Source organism: Neomonachus schauinslandi, chromosome 14 (assembly GCF_002201575.2).
Source record: "Neomonachus schauinslandi chromosome 14, ASM220157v2, whole genome shotgun sequence".
NCBI lineage: Eukaryota > Metazoa > Chordata > Mammalia > Carnivora > Phocidae > Neomonachus > Neomonachus schauinslandi.
This window is the reverse complement of record NC_058416.1, coordinates 91,448,698-91,466,980: the sequence shown is the minus strand read 5'-3', so window position 1 is coordinate 91,466,980 and position 18,283 is coordinate 91,448,698. Positions and strand designations below refer to the sequence as shown.

The window sequence follows — 18,283 nt, the reverse complement described above, 5'->3', positions numbered from 1 at the left end:
GCACGTTCTAGATCTGGGCCGTCCAATATGCCGGCCACGGCCACGCGCGCCCACTGCACCCCCGAAACGGGGCAGGCGCGACCGAGGAGCTCAGTGGCGCACGTCCTGGGCCGTGCTAGCGAAGCTGGGGGCTCAGGGCTTGCGCGTGCTCCACAGCCCTCCAGCACGCCCGCCTGTCCCTCCGTAACGGGAAGGGGCAGGCCCAAGGTCAGGTACTTACTGTGGCAGGCCCGGCAACTAGCTGTAGCTCTAAGACACTGTCTTGTTTCTAGTACATGTCTCTCCATGCCAAGCAAGAGCACGTCTCCGTCTTGGCAGGAATACAGCGCTTCCTTTCAAAACGAATGCATTTACATACGCAGCTGCACGGCTGGTGCACCGGGTGGCAGGAGTCAGGGTTATCAGTACTCAACCCCACGAAGGAGCTAGGCGTGAAAAAACCAAGTACCCAGCACCGCGTCTCTGGGACCGTCCGCAGCACTTCCCGCCGGCACGTTCTCCGGCTGGGAACGGACCCAAGCGGAGCCTGAGCAGTTTTGCACAGGGCACCAGACAGCAAGCGGGAAGACAGGTCTCCAGAGCGCTGCCAACAGGCTGGCCACGCGGCCACGGACGTGCCACCGTGCGGAAAGCTGTGTTCAGGGGCAGCACGAGCAGCAGACCTGTGCTTCCAAGTAAGTGACACGGGGGCCTCGCGCAGCGGGTGTGCGGTTTCCTACGACATACTCACCGGGGTCAGCTTGCCGACAGCCTTGATCTGTGCCGGCGACGGGGCCTGGCCCTGGATCTGCGGAACCTGCACCTGAGAGGGCGGCGGCGGCGGCGGCGGCGGCGGCTGCTGCCGGAGAAGCTGGAAGTGTGCGGGCGTGATGGCCTTCCCGGGCAGCTGCACCCCTGTGGCTGGGAGGGAGGCGCCGTCACGCTGCGCACGCACATGGCCCTCCCACGACAGACACATGCCCGTGTCCTCACCCGGAAACACCACCTGCCTTTACCTTGGGACACCTGAGTCACCAAAGACCGGGTCGGAGTCTGCACTGGGGTCAGGCTGGTAGTGACCACGGCCGAGGCTGTCACGGAGGTAACCGCGCGAACGCCCTGGGTCGGTGCCAGGGACACGAGGTCGGACGTGGCCGTGGCCGGCGAGCCGACCGCGCGAGGCTGGGTGTGGACCACCTGGGCAGGAGCAGAGCCTCCAGAGGTCTGCAAGAGGCAACGGGGGAAGTCGTCAGGTTACTCCGCGCCATCCTTCAAGGCTTCCACGCGCACCAGCTAAGAGGACACGCGTCTCTGAACCCGAGGAACGGAAGAGCTTCAGAGTGGGTCAGTCACCACAGAAGAAAACCGTTACAGACAGCAATGCTCCCATTCCCGTTCTGAAATGCTGCCCTGCCTCTCTGTCCTCACGAGAGAGGCGGTCTGGGCCCCAGGAACGCCGTGAGGTTCTGACTACACTGCAGACCCCTGTGCTTGCCCCCCAAACACACAGTGTAGGCTCCCACTCTCGGCCACCCCTTCTCCCGCCTGCACAGGTCTCGTGTAGTCTCAGAGCAGCCCCGCTGCCCCCTGCGCCCCACGCCGACCCTCGAGCTACAGCCAGCCGCGCAGTCCCACTCCAACCGTGGACCCCACCGGTTCCACCTCTGAGACGGCTGGTGTGCATGCCACCTGCCTCGGCTGGCCCCTCCGTGCGGGCGGCCGGGACGTTCTTCCAGACTGTGTGGTTGGTTCACCCCCAGCCCTTCGGCGCGTCCCTACTCCCGCGGTCAGCTAACTCCCACATCGCACTCTGGTGCTTCCCATTCAACCCTCTGGCTCCACGCATCCTCAATCGCCTTTCTTGCTTTCACTCACAGCACTTTTTTTCTCACCTCACTTTTCCCTCCCAAAGTTTGTAAGTTACACTCTTTTTACACTTTTCATGGCTCATCTAAAAATTATACCACGAGAGGCGCCTGGGTGGCTCAGTCGTTAAGCGTCTGCCTTCGGTTCAGGTCATGATCCCGGGGTCCTGGGATCAAGCCCCACGTTGGGCTCCCTGCTCAGCGGGGAGTCTGCTTCTCCCTCTACCTCTCCCCCTGCTCGTGCGCACGCGTGCGCTCTTTCTCAAATAAATGATTTAAAAAACATTATACCATGAGTACTTGTCAAAGTCTCGTGCTTTTCCTGAACAAGAGTGCGGAGCGTCTCCGCTTCGTGGCCCTTGGTGGGCTTACACGCCCCTGACCCGTACGGCGCATTTCTGCTGTCGGCCCCGCAGGGAGCCCCTCGCAGCTGCTGTGAGGTCAGTCTCCGCGTCGACCGTCCGCCGTCACTGCCTCTGTGCACACTTCTCAGACCTTCTGCCTCAAGCGTGTCCTTTCGCACAGCCCACCTGCCGCCAGCCCGCCCCGTGTTTGCTTCGAAGTGTTCTTTTGTACCCGCGTACCCGCGTTCTTCAAGCTATTTCGAAAGAGGCGGAGCAGGGTCAGCAGTGATTTGCTTTCATTCAGCACAGATGCCGTTCCAGAGGCTCCCGGCTTCACCGGCCCCGAGAAGGAAGCTGCCGTGCCCCCGGCTGCTCTCGGACCTCTGCTGTTGGCACCGTCCGGGATTGGGCTCAGTGGGGACTGCTGTATACACGGCTCGGTGTCACTGCTCAGTTCTGGAAAACTCCCATCTTCCAACGCTGCCTCTGCCCGCCCTCCTCCCCATCTGAACTCAGTGACCGCACACTCCATCGTCCCAGTCGGCCCTCCGCGACCTCACAGCGCTCTTCCGTGCGGCCCCTGCTTCGCCCTGCGCTGCATTCGGGAAAACGTGCCCTGACTTCTCTTCCGGTTCACTAATTCTCTCCTCAACGGACAGCCCAGTACCAGGGATGTTTTCCAATTCTGATAACCACAGTTTTCATTTTCACAAGTTCTCTACGGTCGACCCTTGAACCGTGTGGGGGTTACAGGCGCCAAACCCCCGCACAGTTGGAAATCCAAGTACAAGTTTCTTGACCAGAACTTAACCGCTAACAGCCGACTGCTGGCCGGAGAGCCTCACAGCACAGTCGACGAAAACATACTTTGTATGTCGCGTGTGTCATACGCTTCTTCCTTACAGTAAGTTCAGCCAGACAAAAAAAATGTTAGGAAGACCATAAGGGGGGGCACCTGGCACTCAAGTCAGAGGATCGTGCGGCTCCTGGCCTTGGGGTCGTGAGTTCGAGCCCTGCGCTGGGCTCCACACTGGCACGGAGACTTCTTAAAAATAAACAAAAGAGGAAGCACAGCTGCTTTACGGTCCGTGCCCATGAATTCCACTATCTCAAGTGGAGGCAGGCTGGCGTCACGCTTTCCTCCTGTGTTTGGCTGTTTTCTGCTCTGTGCCGCTCACTACGCTGGAAAACCACTCGTGGTGTTCTGAGGAGTCCAGGTCGAAGGCGAGCTCCTCTAGAGCACCTGCACCTGCTTCTGGCCGCCCACCCGGGAACACCGCCCACTCGAGGCCACGCCTGCTCCAGCTGTGAACTGACAGAAGGCCGAGGTGTGGCTACAGCTTTGTAGGGGGAGTCCGTCCCCTCTGCTCAGCGCCAGGGTGGAGGGCAGGCGGGTTTCCCTTCTGCTTCAGCCCTGCCCCAAGGGCTCAGCTGCGGGGCTCCCAGCTCGAGCCGGAGTCTCCAGCCAGATGAGGTAAAAGGTGCTCCAGGGCAGACCCCGCCTCAGTGCACCGTTTTTCTCTCTGGGTTTCTTCCCTTAGATTTTGCCCTAATCCTTATGTATTCTTTTGTGTCAGCTCCTTAAAACTTTTAAGAAGATTAAAAATTTTTTTATCCAATAACTTTAGTCGGTTTCATTAAGAAAGTAGTATAACTCACCTCACCATCAGAAACAGAAATCTGTTCCTGGACTTCCAAAATGGTTTTCACTCTGCCCTTTTCTGCTTGAATCCGCTCAGAGACTATCAAGGGCTCCCAGCTGCCTAGCAAACAAAATCCATCCTCTTTAGCTGCATACCCAAACTCTACAACCAGCTAGCCTCGGCATCTCCCGGAGCTGAGCACACACAGCCGCGCAGAGCCTCCCGGCGGGTGCAGGAACCACCGCTACTTTGCTAACACGCTTGTCTGTGCCTCTCCAAACAGACCTGCTCGCTGTGCCTCGGACAGCCCACACCCTTCCCCGCGCCAAAGAGCCTTGTGTGGATGACATCGTCCTGTCCTGTGGAAGCCCAGAAAGCCCGCCCTATACTGGACCTCTCCTCTCCCGGTCCAGCCCCGGGACTACAAGAGCCCTGCGGAAGCCGGCTGAGTGTCTGAGTCCAGTTTCTAGGCCCACATCACCAGCTAGAGTATCTTGTCTCTAAGAGCTACTCAAAAGGTACATCATGGATGAGTTACTTTACCTTCCAAAAATATCATACACAGAAATAGGTCTTTTTCAAAATAAAACATCACGTGCAATGATTTGGGCGTTTCACTCCCACCCAAGGAATGGTGTCGGTCACAGAGAACGTTTGTAACGTCACAGGCCTACCTAAGAGCTGCTGTTATTAAGACGGCTGCATCAAAAGTGGTTTATTGCAAAGTATAAAGAAAAATAATCCTAAATCACACACTAGAAAAACTTCTCATATATGCTGCCATTACCTAGGAATATTCTGATTTTTAAAGCAAGATTTATTAAAGTATAATTTACATACAGTACAATTCACCCACTTCAGGTATACGGACGGACCTATGAATGTTCACAAACGCAGGTGGCCAAGGTAGACGCCACGATCCAGATACAGAACATACTCCGTTTCCTGTCCTCATGATCTTGCCTTTTCCACATTAAACAGAATCATGCAGCATACGAGGCCTTCTGAAACTCTCATCACAGCCAAGTGTGTTTGAGAGTCGCCCACCCTATTGCTCAGCCCAGCAGCTCAGTCCCTCGTACAGCTGGGTAATCCTAGATGGTGTCCACGTGGCCACGGAAGGCCCTCTGGGTTGTTTCCTTTCTTAGTAATTATAAATAAAGCCACCAGGCACACTCACGTTGTTTCCTTGTGCAGAGGTATGTTTTTGCTTCCCCTGGGGGGAAGCCCAGGCGTGGAAGTGCTAGGCTGTCCAGTAAGTGTACATTTATCAGAAGTGGCCGACTTCCCATGTGACTCCCATGTGATTTTTCGAGCCGTCCGCAACGTGCGCCCCAGCCGTGCTGCCCCCTTGCCGGCGTCTGCCACGGCCACGCTTCGGTTCCTAAAGCCGCTCCCAGAGATACGTGGTGGCTTCTCACTGTGGGTCTTTTGTCTGTTTTTCTTCAGTGGCGGCAGGGGCAGAGGGAGAGAATCTGAAGCAGGCACCACGCTCAGTGTGGAGCCCGATCCCACGACCCTGAGATCACAACCTGAGCCAAAACCAAGAGTCGGACACGCAAGAGACTGAGCCCCCAGGAGCCCCATCTCACTGTGGTTTTCACGGGCTTCCCCTGATGACTAATAATGTCGAACATCTTTTCACATTTGTCATCCCTGTTGCTTCTTTGGTGAAGTAACTGCGCAAATCTTTCGTCCATGTTTTATAACGTTTTCTTATTATTGAAGAATCCTCAATGAATCGGCAAACTGGGCCTTTGTCACACGTATCCCGCAAACACGTTCCATGCTTTCCATTTTCTTCCTATTTTTCAAACAGCAGATGTCACTGATTTTGATGAAGACTAACCTACCAATTTTTCTTTCACGATTCAAGGGCTTTGGGATCCTAGAAAATCTCTGCCTGAACCAAGGAAGCAAAGATGTTCTACTGCGATTTTCTTCTAAAAGTCTTGTAGTTCTGGGTTTTACACTTAGGTCTACGATCCACCTTGAGGAACTCTTCATGCCCAGTGCCGGTTACAGACCACGGTTCCCAGTCCCGCGTGTGGCGACGTCGTCCTTCCAGCACTGCTTGTTGGAAGACAATCCTTTCTCCTGGCCCTCCTTCAGCACTCTTAACGAAAGTCAGCTAAGTACGTACCCGGGGGTTTACTGCTGGACCCCGTATCCTAATCCATGAAGCTGTGCCCATCCTCTTGCCGATGCCACCCTGTCTTGATTACTACAACACCACCTTTGTAGAAAAGACACTTTCCAGAGCCCAGCAGGGAGGGACACAGGGCACGTGTTGCCTTCAGATACGTAACTAAACTGGAAAAGGAGACGTATGTTCCGTCTCCTTAACCTCAGCTGTTTATTTTTGTCATTTATGGGGAACACCAAAGACAAGGAGGTGGCTGGACATGGGGTGCGCCTTTCAGTGAGTGCCAAGGCCCGCTCTGGTTCTGAGCTCAGAGGGTCGGATGGCTCTGCCCAGGCTGGGCACCTCCCTGCTTCCCGCACACGGGTCTGGACGCGCCTCACCCGGCCCCCGCGCGCTCTGGCGATGCACGCAACAGCACCCCGGCCCCTGTGGACGCCATGCCACCCCCCATGCGGTGCCCCCCCCAAGGGCGCCCATCTCTGCATCCCCACAGCCCCCACAAGCAAACCTGTCATGCGGCATGTACAGCACCCGGCCACGCAGGCCGCGACGCCCCTCACACCCTGCCTTCCTCCTCCGAGAACTGCCGTGGGCAGGGGTCTCAACACACACCCCCCCACGAGCGCACCGTGCTCCTGAACGTGCACGTTGTCTCAGGAAAGTCGACCTGTACTCTCAGCACTGCTGGGATATCTCTTCACAACGCAAACAACTTTCAAGGCGCCCGCGAGGCTCGGTCGGGGGAGCACACGACTCTTGATCTTAGGATCACGAGCTTAAGCCCCACGCTGGGTGTCAAGGCGAAACAAAGTAAAAACGAAACCAAGCAAAAACCCCAACACCAGACAAACGACTCTCACAGGGCCCTAGGCCACAGGAGCCGGGACAACTCACAGTCAAGGCTCCCGGCGCCACGGGCGAAGCAAGGCGCTTGTTGATGGACTGGAAGGTGGCGGCAGGGACCCCTGCAATGGTGTTCACAATGACGTTCCCGCTCACCGTGCCTACGGGGAGAGAACTGTGAGGCAGGAGCCCGGGGGAAGCATGGCTCCTGACGGGGGGCATCGCGGGCTTCTTACCCGTCGGCATGCTCGTCCCCGGGACGGACGTTTTCATGGCTCCGGCCTGCTGAACACAGAACGCCGTGTGAACTGGAGCACAGGCTCTCCCCTTCACAGAACCTCCAAGTGTCCCCACTTCATCAGAATCACATCCACACTCACGCCTGGCGACGCGGCCACACAGACCGACCCCCACCGACCCCCACCCCCACACCCCGCACAGGCTCTCCTGACCCCCCCCACCGCCAGGCTTGGGGCCTCTGTGCTCGCTGTGGCCTGCTCTCTGCCCACGGACCCCCGTCACTCAGGCTGCCGCCCGGGGCGATGGGCCTCCACGCAGAATCCCTCCCTGGCCGTCCACCACGGTGCCCTTGGGGCCACGGAAGCAGGGGCTGAGGGAGCGGCTTTCTGACCGCAGAGCCAGGCTGCCCAGGCCCCACGGCCATCCCGCTGCGGCAGACGGAACCGCAAGCGAGGACGGACCAGCCCCCCGCCGCTGGCAGCGGGCTTCCCCTTGCAGGCCCCAGGCGTCCTCCCCACGGGGACTCCGAGGTCCGTGTCACACGGACAGGGCGCACGCAGCAGAGGCCACGTGACGTCACGAGTCTGCCTTTCTGCCCCTTTCCTGTGAGCTCGGTTTACCGCCTTCTCCAACAGGCACCGAAGATCCATGCACACGCGTGTGCAAGAGCATGCACGCGCCAGCTGTGAGGGAACCTCGCACACTGGTGCGGACGGTACTCGCTCTGCAGGGTGACTTGACAACGACACCCCACAAACCCCACCGAGCTCCGAACTCCCCGGGCACCTCCACCGCCCAAACTGCCACTAACCGACCCAGGCGGCAAGAGCCCGGAGCGGGCAGAGAACGTGGTGAGGCGCCCTCCCGCCCGGGAGAGGCAGGGCCCGCCGCCGCTGCCGCTGCGGAAGACGTGCTGCGTCTGAACAGACCGCCCTGCCCCGCGTGCCCACAGGCGCCCGCGCCAGGGAGGGACGCCTTCTCACCAGCACGGCGGCGCTGCCCACCGTCGTGATCGCCGGGGGCACCTTCGGTGGGGGCGGCGCGGGCTGCGCCTGCGGCTGCGCCTGGGCCTGCGGCTGGACGGCTGGCGGCCCCGCAGGCTGCTGGCTGCCGGCCGCCTGGGGCTGGGGCAGAGGCGGGGGCGGCTGCTGGGGCGGCGGGGGCTGCGGCTGCGGTGGGGGCGGCGGGGGCTGTGCCACGGGCGGCTGCTGTGCCTTCTGCTGATCGGCCAGCGCCTGCAGGAGCAGAGAGGAGAGGCGCCGTGGGGAGGTGCCCGCCGAGCCTGCCACCCCGGCCACGTCCAGGCCCGGCGCCCACACCTTTTTCTCTTTGGCGATTCGCTCTGCTCGGAGAGACGCGACCTGAATGGGAGGCAGCGGCTTGTCGTAGTTGATCCCGCTGAAAGACAACAGCAGAGACAAAAATAAACGGACGCGCTCTGAGGGACGAACGCTCCAGAAACCCAAAGCTCTCGCCCCCCAGCTACCAGGTGCTAGAAAGCAGTTCCCATCAAGCCTCTCCACAAAGACAAAAGCTGTCCAGGTCGTCCAAGACCATGTCTCCCATTTCCTTTCGACACAGAACCTTCCAGAAAGCAGGCCCGGGCCTGGTCCACCACAGCAGCACCCAGGACAGTGCCTGGGATATCAGGTGCCCCAAAATGTGTGTGGGTGCACCTCAGAGCGAACCACCCGCCCCCTCCCACCCAGCCCACCAAACTGACCACCTGCTCCAAGCCGGGCCTCCCCTCCCTCCCCAGCAGAGCATCAGTCCTCTTCCCAGCAGCGGTCCGTAGCCCCGTGTCCCCAGGTCCCACTCCGGCCTGCCAGATGCCCCCGTGTCCGTGAGGACTGATGTCAGGGCCCAGGCCGCCTCCCGCGGCACCAGGCTCCCCAGGCGCAGAGGCTGACCAGCAAAGCCCAGGGGGAGGGCGGGCCCCCTCCCAGCCCAGTGCCATGAGGCCCCACAGGCCCTTGCTCCCGCCCACCCCCCCCCCCCCCGCCAGATTACTGTGACCTACCCAGCGCTCTGACTCCTACCAGAGAGCCTGGCTTTGCTTAAAACCTCGTGCGCATCATCCCCATTTCCGGGCCTCCCCTGGGCACCATACCTGTCCACTGCTGCTGCACCTCAGCCGCCCCGCCGCCCCCCACTGCTCATCCCAGCTCGCTTGGCTGGCTTCTCACCATTCTCTGACATCAACCACGTCCGTCTGCCCAGATGCCCCACCGCGCCCCCGCTCCCACGTGAATATCCAGGCCTTCCTGCACCAACGCTCCTTCACTCCATCACACTCGGCAAAGCTACACCCAGGCTCCCCTGGCCTGCCAGCTCCACAAGGGGCCCAAGTGTCTCTGCTGATGAGAGAAAAGCCCACCCCATGCACAGCAAGGCCCCCAAAGCCCACCCCATGCACAGCAAGGCCCCCCCACCCGGGCCACCCGGCGTCACTTCTTCCTCCTTGGTGCACGGCCTGGCCCCCGACTCCTCATGGACCCTCACACCCTCACCCTTGGCTGCCACCTCGAGACCCTCAGAGGACACCCAGACTGCAGAAGGCTGAGTCCCCAACCCAGCTGTGGACCCACATGCCCAGTTCTCTTCTCCCCTCATCTCCCCACCTTCTAGTCATGTCCACCAGCCCATGTGGGATCCATCCCTCCAATCTGAGCGAAACACAGAAACCAACCTGAGCCCCCAGGACGCCGCAGGCCTGCGCTCACCTCACAGCCTCTGTCCACCTCACTCCAGCTGGGCTTCACAATGAACCTGTTCCCGCTGAGGCCCTCAGCCTCCTCAGTACGGTGCCCCCAGTGTACCTGCCCCCCTGCTTGCCTGCTCCCCCACCTTGGAGGTGTAACCCCAGGCCCCCTTATGCTTGTCCTGTGGACCTGCTTTGTAACCCCTCTTCCTTGGCCCCACACACTGCAAACCCATGATGGCCAACCCAACATCCCCTCACGTTGGGGTGACATCCAGGGGGAACACCCCATCTCCTCCCCCCAGGCCCCGCTCGCCCTGGGTTCCGCCAGACTGTTCCATCCACCTGTAGGACGGATCCTTGACCTCTGCAAGGTTACTCTGAGTTTGCGTCTCGCAGGTATGAAAACAAGAACACGGCCTTCTGCTCTCTGCTCAACCACTGGGCTCAGCAGGGCGGCAGGCACGAAGCCTGCCAATAAATGCCAGCTGGGTGAAACAATCCGCTGATTTCATCCACAAACACACACCAATCGCCCGCTCCATACTCCAGGACCCAGAGCCCCTACACCCAGAGGCAGCCAGACACCACACAACTCGAGCAAAGAACGTGAAGACGATCCGTGCTGTGAAGAGAAACACAGGGCCAGGGTGCAACTGTCCACAAGGTGGGGAACGGGACGTGTGAGGGAGCCCTGGGCCCGAGCCACGCAGATGTCCAGGAAGACCGTCCCAGGCCTGAGTGGCAGGGCACGGCCGTGAGGCAGGGAGCATCCTGCGGAGTCCAGGCCCCCAGAGTCGGATGGGCAGCACAGGCCTTGGGCCACCTCAGGGTGGCCGGGAGAGGCGGTCGGGGGTCTCAGCAGAGATGCGCCCCGCTGGGGGCCACACTGAGAGCAAGTAAGGAGAAAGCAGGGCCCGCGGTCTACTGCAGACCCTCCCTTGGGCAACCATGAAGGCTTGAGCCAGATGAGCGCCCGGGCTTCATCTAGACGTGCGGTTCCCACCACCTCATCATGAAGCAAACACCCGAAAGCACAGGGAGTGTGCGGCAAACACCCGCACACCCCACACTCAGCTCCCAAGTCGGCCCACGGCACCTGCTCACACACCCAGCATCTCCCAGCCCATCCTCTTGTCGGTCCTCTTCTCGCTCTCGCTCAGTCTCAAAGCGAGTACGCTCACCCCTGTGCTGGACTTAATTTTAAGGCAGAACCAGTAACACACACGGCAGATTACAGAGGTGCGCACGGCCGAGAAAGGACAGAGCCTCTCCCACAGTCCGGTCACGTCCGCCTGTGTCCCCTGCGGCCTGCAGGCAGGGACAGACCCTCGTCACGGCAACGACACACGGCACTCGCCGGCCCCCCGCTGGCCCGGCCTGGACGCACAGACTGCACGATTCGCGGACCACACTAAAACGAGATCGTTTCCAATGGTGGAAAATACAGAACTACCTTTCTGCCAACACGGAGGCGTGCTTGGGGTTCTTCTGAAAGGGATTCATGCCGAGCCTGCAGCGCGGGAGAGGAGACAACCATTAGCAGACCAGAAAGCGCTGCCGCAGAAGGCCGCGTGACGGACCCGCCGTGCGTGCGGCCGGCGGACCAGCGCCAGCTCGTCTCGGGGGAGGGGCGGGAAGGACGCGGGAAGCATACAGAGGCTTGATGGGAGGGCTTCTCTTGCCGGCCGTCATCTTCATCAGGTCGAAGTGGCTCGTGTACAGCTGTGTGTGCGTGGCGTTCTCGTCCTGGGCGTACATCTGGCCTGTGCGCAGGGGCCGGTTGTTCTTACTCTGAGACAAAACCCAAGGCAGCGTGTCAGCCAGACGGCGGCTCGTGTGCAGGCCTGACCTCAAACGTCCCAGACTGAACCCGGCGGCCTCCTCCCGAGCCGCGGCGTCACTGCCGCCCACCGCCTGCGGACACCGCTCCTCCCCACACGTCACCTCACGTGAGCCCCGCCGTCGCCCAGAGCAGGACTCCCCGCCTGCGCAGGCACAGTGCCCACGGTCGCACGGCAGTGAGGCCAAGCCAGCGCACCTCCGGCAGCGACAGAGCCCGGGAGCAAGCCGCGGCTGCCCTCCCACAGGCCTCCGCCCGCAGGGCACAGGGAAGGGGAGAGGCGCCGGGTGGCAGGGAGCTCGTTCTCGGGGCTTCACGGCGTCACCTGAGCTGGGTGATTTCTGCAGCCGAAATCCTACAGCTAGGCCAAGCACCTGCTCGCTCCCAGGACACCTCAGTGCCCCACAGAACTTCAGCGACAGCACTCCAGTCCCGCGGCGCTGTGCGTAAAGCGTGCTGGTCAGCCACCCAGTCCCGGCTGGGCCACAGTGCTCCCCGGGACCCCCCCCGCATCTCCAGGCCCTGACTGCCCTGGAACTGGGACTCAAACAGCGTGCGGGACGGAAACTGCTCCACAGTCGGAACCGCACACGGGAGGGCTGTGCGTATGCGCCTTCCGACGTTGTCTGCGCTAAGTGAAGGCTTCCTACCAAGGACAGCACGTCAGAGGAGACTCAGACCGAGACCGGCACGGGCGGGTCACGAACAGGGGACCGCGTCTGTGAGCACTCCCGTGGCCCAGAAAAGTGACGGAGAGAAGGCAGAGCAAGAGTAAGAGCAGGCAGGTCACACAACTGCCCGACGGTGAGCCCAGATCGTGGTCGGCGGGGAGGGGGCTCCTGCCCCGTCCCACCCCACACACGGCAGCCAGCATGTGTCTGCAAACGCCAACCTCCCGGCTGGCTCTGACCCCATCACGTGGCCTTCTGCATGGCTGCTTGCCGACTCATCCACTACGTCCCCTTTGTAGCTAATAAACGCGCTTCTGCCTTTCTCTCTGGATCAGCTTCTCCCTGAGCTATGACGGAAGACGGAGCTTCAGCTTTATGTTTTTAGACGTTAGTGTTATGGCTCCCACTACATGGGCTTCCAACACACAACAGACCAGACGGAAGATTCCACGGAGCCTCGCTGGTGAAGGCACCTCAAGCGGTATCGTGAGGGACACTTGCTTTTTTTGTTCTTAAACAAAAAGCAAATAAACGCTTTAAGACAAACGTTTTTAGGAACACGAAAACAGATGACGACAGAAGCAGTGATTTTCGCATTTGGGCCCCGCGTGCGCGCTTCTGCCGCATCTGCCCTGTGCTGTCTGTCATAGGCAGGGGGCTCCGGGGGACCCTTGTCGACGCCGGCAGCCCGCCACGCATGCACCTCTTCTGTGCACAGAACTCGGACGTTCTCCGGAGGGCAGGCAGATGGGCAAGTGGCGAGAAAGGGAAGCAGTGAAGACAGCAGAGGGACAGACAGAAACAGACCCTCTCAGACGAAGAGGAGCAAGAGGCTCGCGGGTGGAAACCGCACAGCAGATGCACTTGTCCGCGGGGCTGGCTCTCGCGGGGTCAGGCTGCTGCCACCGCGGGCTTCCTGGGAAAGACACCGAGTACCCAGCCTCTGTGCACTTGGCCTATGCAATGCGCACGGTCAACCGGGACCAGGGTCCAGAGCTGGTCCCAGCACCGTGGCAGCCGACGGGCCTGGAGGGAGCCCAGAACAACGGCACAGGACTTCTCTCCAAATAAGCCAAGGGAGCCAAACAAAGACCCTTTCGTTCACCCGACACCGTCTTAAAAAACAAAAGGAAGAAAAACGAAATGAAGGTAGGACCAAGCCCTCAGGTGGCACGGGAGCCTCCAGACGGCACCCGGAATTTTCCAGGCACGTCGGGCAACATCTCAGGCCTGGGGCCACTACTTCGCCAGCCTCCACCGGGCCCTGGGGGCTGGAGTTCTGCGGTCGCGCGAGTGGAAGGGGTCTGCCCTCACCTTCCCCTCCTCCCTGGGAATGAGCACGTTCTCGTAGCGGCTCCGGCACTGTTTGGAAGAGCGGTAGATGCGGCTGCAGGAGTTGACGACGTCGCTGACGAGGTCCCAGTTGGGCGTGTGGGCCGGGGACACGATGGTGAGGTTCAGAGGCAGTTCCAGGAGCTGCTTCACGGCCTACGGGACCGGGTTTCAGGCACCACGGGTCAACGAGCTGCATCCGCAAGTGCACACGCTCTCCCGAGGATTGCGACCACAGGACGTGGACAGGAGGGGACAGGACGTGGACTGTGGGCCGTGCTCACCTGCAGCAGCGCCCAGTCCTCGCTGATGAGCCACTCAGGGTTGTCTGGGCCCGACTCAGCCGTTGGTTTGGCAAAAGTCGGCAAAGGCTTGGCAAACTGTGTTTGCTGCTTCAACAGAATGTTCTTCTTCTGCTCCTTCCCCTCCCGTCGCATTTTCAACATGCCGGGTGTTGCACGGTCGAACAGCGAGCGCGGAGGGACGACCGGCTCCCCGTGACGCTGCTTCTTCTTCCTGCCTGCAACTGGACAGAGAGCCTTTCTCAGCGAGGCTGTCAATGAACGAGGACTCTGCCTTCGCGAGCGAGGAAACGAAACGAGGACGAGAAGGACACTGAGGAGGCCTGTCACCAAGGAGCCTCAGTGGACACACACCTACTCTCCTGCTTTGACGCCAAGCGGACCGTAAGCCTAAAGCTCCCCCTGCCCGTGAGCACAAAGCGAGCGGACACGCAAGCCTGGCCGCAGGGTGCGCACCTGAGGGGTCTGTGCGGTGCCGCCTGCGCTCCTTCCTCACATACACGGGAGGCAGCTTGGACTCTGGGATGGGCGTGGTTTCGTACGTGAGACACAGGACCGGGTCCACGTAGATGTCGTTGTCGTCCTGGGGGGGCGTGGGCGGCGTCCAGAGCTGCGTGGAGAAGGGAGAGCCGTGAGCTGTGCGCCTCGGGGAGGGCAGCCACCCCGACGCTCAGGGAGACGGGCGCTCACCGGCATGACTTCCATCTGCCCGTCGGCACCTTCACACACGTACTCCTGCAGGGGAGGGGCAGCGTTTCAGTGCGGCATGACCTCAGATGCACCAGCTATCTACCTGTGTGCTTAGTAGGTCTTCAAAGTACCTACGACACCATTTAACCACATTCGGGGAGAAGCCCAAGTGTGACCAGAAATGTGCAACCAAGGGTCAAGCATCACACAATGGCTGTCAGACTTGGAGAAGAGCTTCGTCCCGCGGAAACGCACGGGATGCTGGGCCCCGCATACCGCATTGTAGGCGTCCTCCCGCGTGTAGGTGAGAAGCTGCTCCTGCTCCCGTTCCTGCAGTGCCTGCGTCTCCCTCTCCCGCAGGGCCCTGGCGTTCCGGGCCTCCCACTCCCTCACGGCAGTCAGTACGGCATCCTGGCGGCAAGGCCACAGAGAGGGGCCCTGAGACGCGGCCGCAGCAGGCCCCACCCGCCGCGACCCAGCCCACCCCTGGCTCGCGCTGTCACGAGCCGTCCCAGCTACGGGTCCACGTGCCCTGGACCCCTGCCCGCCCCCAACACATAACCCTCCATCAAGCGCCAAGCTGCTCCACTTTCAATCTGTTTCTACACTGGTGGGTTTGGTTTTTATGCCTTTAATTCCACGCAAGTCACATTCACTTCAGGCCAAATTTGACTCTGAAAGCTGAGCCCGCCCTTACCTCGCTGTTCCCCTCTTTCTCAGGGCCAGTAGGCGTGTGGAACAGTTCCAGGTAATTCAGAGCATATTTCTCAATGGGTGTAAGCTGTTTCAAAAATCATTGTTTGAACAGGGTTAACAGCAAGTTAACGAAAGTTAAGGTCCTCGTACGACCCCCGCCAACACTTGAATCAAGAAAGTGATCGTTCTTACTCAGCGACCAAGCAAAATTTCACAGAAGGGATAAATGTTTAAAACATCAAGGTGTATGGAAAAAAACGAAGATGAAGCACAGAAGCGAAAGCTCCCACACCTGTTCCATAAAGTCCGCTAACTCCTCCAGCTGCGTCGGCTCTTCGCTCCACCTCGGGCTGTCAGAGCCGGACGACCCCAGCACGGCTTCCCCCTCGGGTTTCTGGGCGTCCTCCTCCAGGTACTCGATGCTCTTGAGGGCCTAAGAGATTACGTGTTCATGTTACTTTCACATATTTTTAAATTACGGGGTTTTGAGAAGGAGCTGCCCTACGTAGCACCAGCGAGACCCGCGTCACTCGACGCGCAGCCCCCAGCGGTGACGCGCTCTCATTCACGCGCCGCCCGGCCTGGACAAGGAAGCACCGGGGGGGGGGGGGGGGTGCGCAGAGAATGAGTGTGAGCGGCTCACGGCCACGCTGGACAGCAAGCCCGGGGGAAGACCCACGTGCTGCCATCCCACGAAGCTCCCGACCCCGAGGACAGAGCGGGACGGGGCTCCTCGTTCAACCTCAAACCAACACGCGTCGCAGCCACGGCTCCGACGGATGAGAACGAGTCTCATGGCGCACGAGACACAGGCCGCTGTCTGCGGCATTAACAGGAGACAAATGACCCCACGCCACGGCTGCCAAAGCCGAGCCCGCAGACGACAGGCGTGTAAGACAGTCGGCACCACCGCGGATCAAGAAACACCAGTGGAAGGGGGCGCCTGGGTGGCTTAGTCGTTAAGCGTCTGCCTTCGGCTCAGGTCATGATCCCAGGGTCCTGGGATCGAGTCCCACATCGGGCTCCCTGCTCGGCAGGAAGCCTGCTTCTCCCTCTCCCACTCCCCCTGCTTGTGTTCCTGCTCTCGCTCTCTCTCTCTCTCTGTCAAATAAATAAATAAAAATCTTAAAAAAAAAAAAAAAAAAAGAAACACCAGTGGAAGGAAGGAGGCGCCTTCCCACAGCCAGGGGCTCAGGCCTGACAGGCGCGGGTGGGTGTGGAGCGCACACTTGCGCATCGGGCACAACCCCACGGTCTCCGGTTACCAGGTGTCGACTATGAGCTGCACAACCTCTTTTCTTGGCGACCTGGCAAAATCAGCAATTTTAAAACGTAACCCGACCTCACACTACACACAGACCGCATGTCTAAGTACAAAGGTTCAACACTGAAGCACCCGGAGGAAAAGAAGTGAGGACGTCCTGACGACCCGGGGCCAGGAGAACGTCTCTCAGCAACCATGGTAAAGATGGGCCACTGGGCGGCTTCAGAATCCAGAGCCCCTGCTCCCTGAAAGCATTCCAAAAGGCAGACTGCAGAACACAGGAAGGTATCCTACACGTATCCGTCCAGAACACAGAAAGAATGCCAACAAACCGCTGAGGAAAAGCAACAGCTCGGTTAACCAAACAAGGGGAAAAGACGTGAGCACACACTTCTGCTACAGACGTGCAGAGACACAAATTCATGGGCCGACAGCAAAGGCTAATCCAACCAGAGACACAGGGATGTCCGCCAACACACTGCTGGGAACGACACCCCACGTCTCAAGTCCTATGCGGCTGACAGAGGCTTGGCCAGCTTGGAAAATGGCCTGGCAGCCCCGGTGGGTCACACGCACGCTCCCTGATGACCCCAGGGCCCCACCCTAAGGTGCACTACCCAAAAGTTAGCAGAGATGCATCGGTGCGTCTGCCAAGAGACACATAGAAGATATTCACAGACACACGGCTCAAACACAGATGGTGGGCCAGAGGAGGAAATCACGATGACCCAAGGAGCGGAGCGTCAACCAGAAGCCAGACCCGCATGGGCAGCCCCATGCTGGTGGTCAGGAGGCAGAAGAGCAGCCCTGGGGGACGGGAGTGGTGAGGGGGCAGGCGGTTTCTGGGGGCTTTCCCTGAGCGCCCTCTCTAGCTGATTCTCTGTGACGCGGGTGCTTCTCAGGAGGTTCTTGTGCTTCAGTGAAACTTTCACCGGAAGCCATTTTCCTGCACGAATCCTCTGAAGAGCATCACCCCTGCTGGAGACGTCCCAGGCGCCCCGGATGTCGGGATGCCATCCTGGTACTGCTGGCTCCGTGCGGGGTGGCTCTGCCCACGCCCGCCACGGCCCTCTGCTCCGGCCCCCACAATCCAGATGGCACAGAGCCAGAGGGCCGTTTTTAAGAACGCGGCCAGGCCCCACCTCCCTTACCCCCCATCTCCTGCTGACCCCTGCCGCCCCTCCCGGGACATTGTGCGCTGTGTGCGGGGGCCTTCAGCGCTGCTCGCCACCGCAGCAAGGACAGCCCGTAATCTACTCGTCCACTGGCCTCCAGTCTCTCCTCTTACTAGAGCGTAGGCTTCACGGTGGGGGGGACGGGGCCACACTACATGTTTTAGTCAACACTAGGTCCCTCCTGCCTAGAACACGCCCGACACACGGCAGGACATTCAACAAACACACGTGGACAGCACCTGTGTGTTGAGCCGGTGGTATGCACGTGTCCCCAAGACAACCGCACGCAGAACACCACGTTCCGCAAGCACACACCCTCCTGCCATCCTCTCTCTCCCAGGACACGTGCGAGACTTTCAGTGGAGAGATCACCATTTCTGGGAGACAACGGACTTTTTCTTTTTAACCTCGCGCACATAACACCTATTTTTAAAAGAACAGGGTTGATCTATCTGTCCCTCCGGATGCAGAAGGAGCCACAAGGTGTGTGTGTGGGGGGGGTCATCGTACACGGGAAACTCCAGGAGGGAGGCAGAAGGAACCGCATCA

General features: G+C 60.1%; 1 protein-coding gene across 1 annotated transcript in view; it reads right to left on the bottom strand.

The window, feature by feature from the left end:
* Positions 1-18,283, bottom strand: part of EP400 (E1A binding protein p400) — a 97,324-nt gene that overhangs the window by 13,088 nt on the left and 65,953 nt on the right. The window contains exons 33-47 of the mRNA XM_021697303.1: positions 15,588-15,728; positions 15,297-15,380; positions 14,876-15,010; positions 14,600-14,644; positions 14,366-14,519; positions 13,892-14,133; positions 13,590-13,763; positions 11,419-11,555; positions 11,218-11,274; positions 8,380-8,458; positions 8,044-8,295; positions 7,057-7,102; positions 6,872-6,981; positions 996-1,203; positions 731-900 (exon numbers count right to left, since the gene is read on the bottom strand). Coding sequence (XP_021552978.1) covers positions 731-900; positions 996-1,203; positions 6,872-6,981; positions 7,057-7,102; positions 8,044-8,295; positions 8,380-8,458; positions 11,218-11,274; positions 11,419-11,555; positions 13,590-13,763; positions 13,892-14,133; positions 14,366-14,519; positions 14,600-14,644; positions 14,876-15,010; positions 15,297-15,380; positions 15,588-15,728 — 2,034 coding nt within the window. The remainder of the gene's footprint in view (positions 1-730; positions 901-995; positions 1,204-6,871; positions 6,982-7,056; positions 7,103-8,043; positions 8,296-8,379; positions 8,459-11,217; positions 11,275-11,418; positions 11,556-13,589; positions 13,764-13,891; positions 14,134-14,365; positions 14,520-14,599; positions 14,645-14,875; positions 15,011-15,296; positions 15,381-15,587; positions 15,729-18,283) is intronic.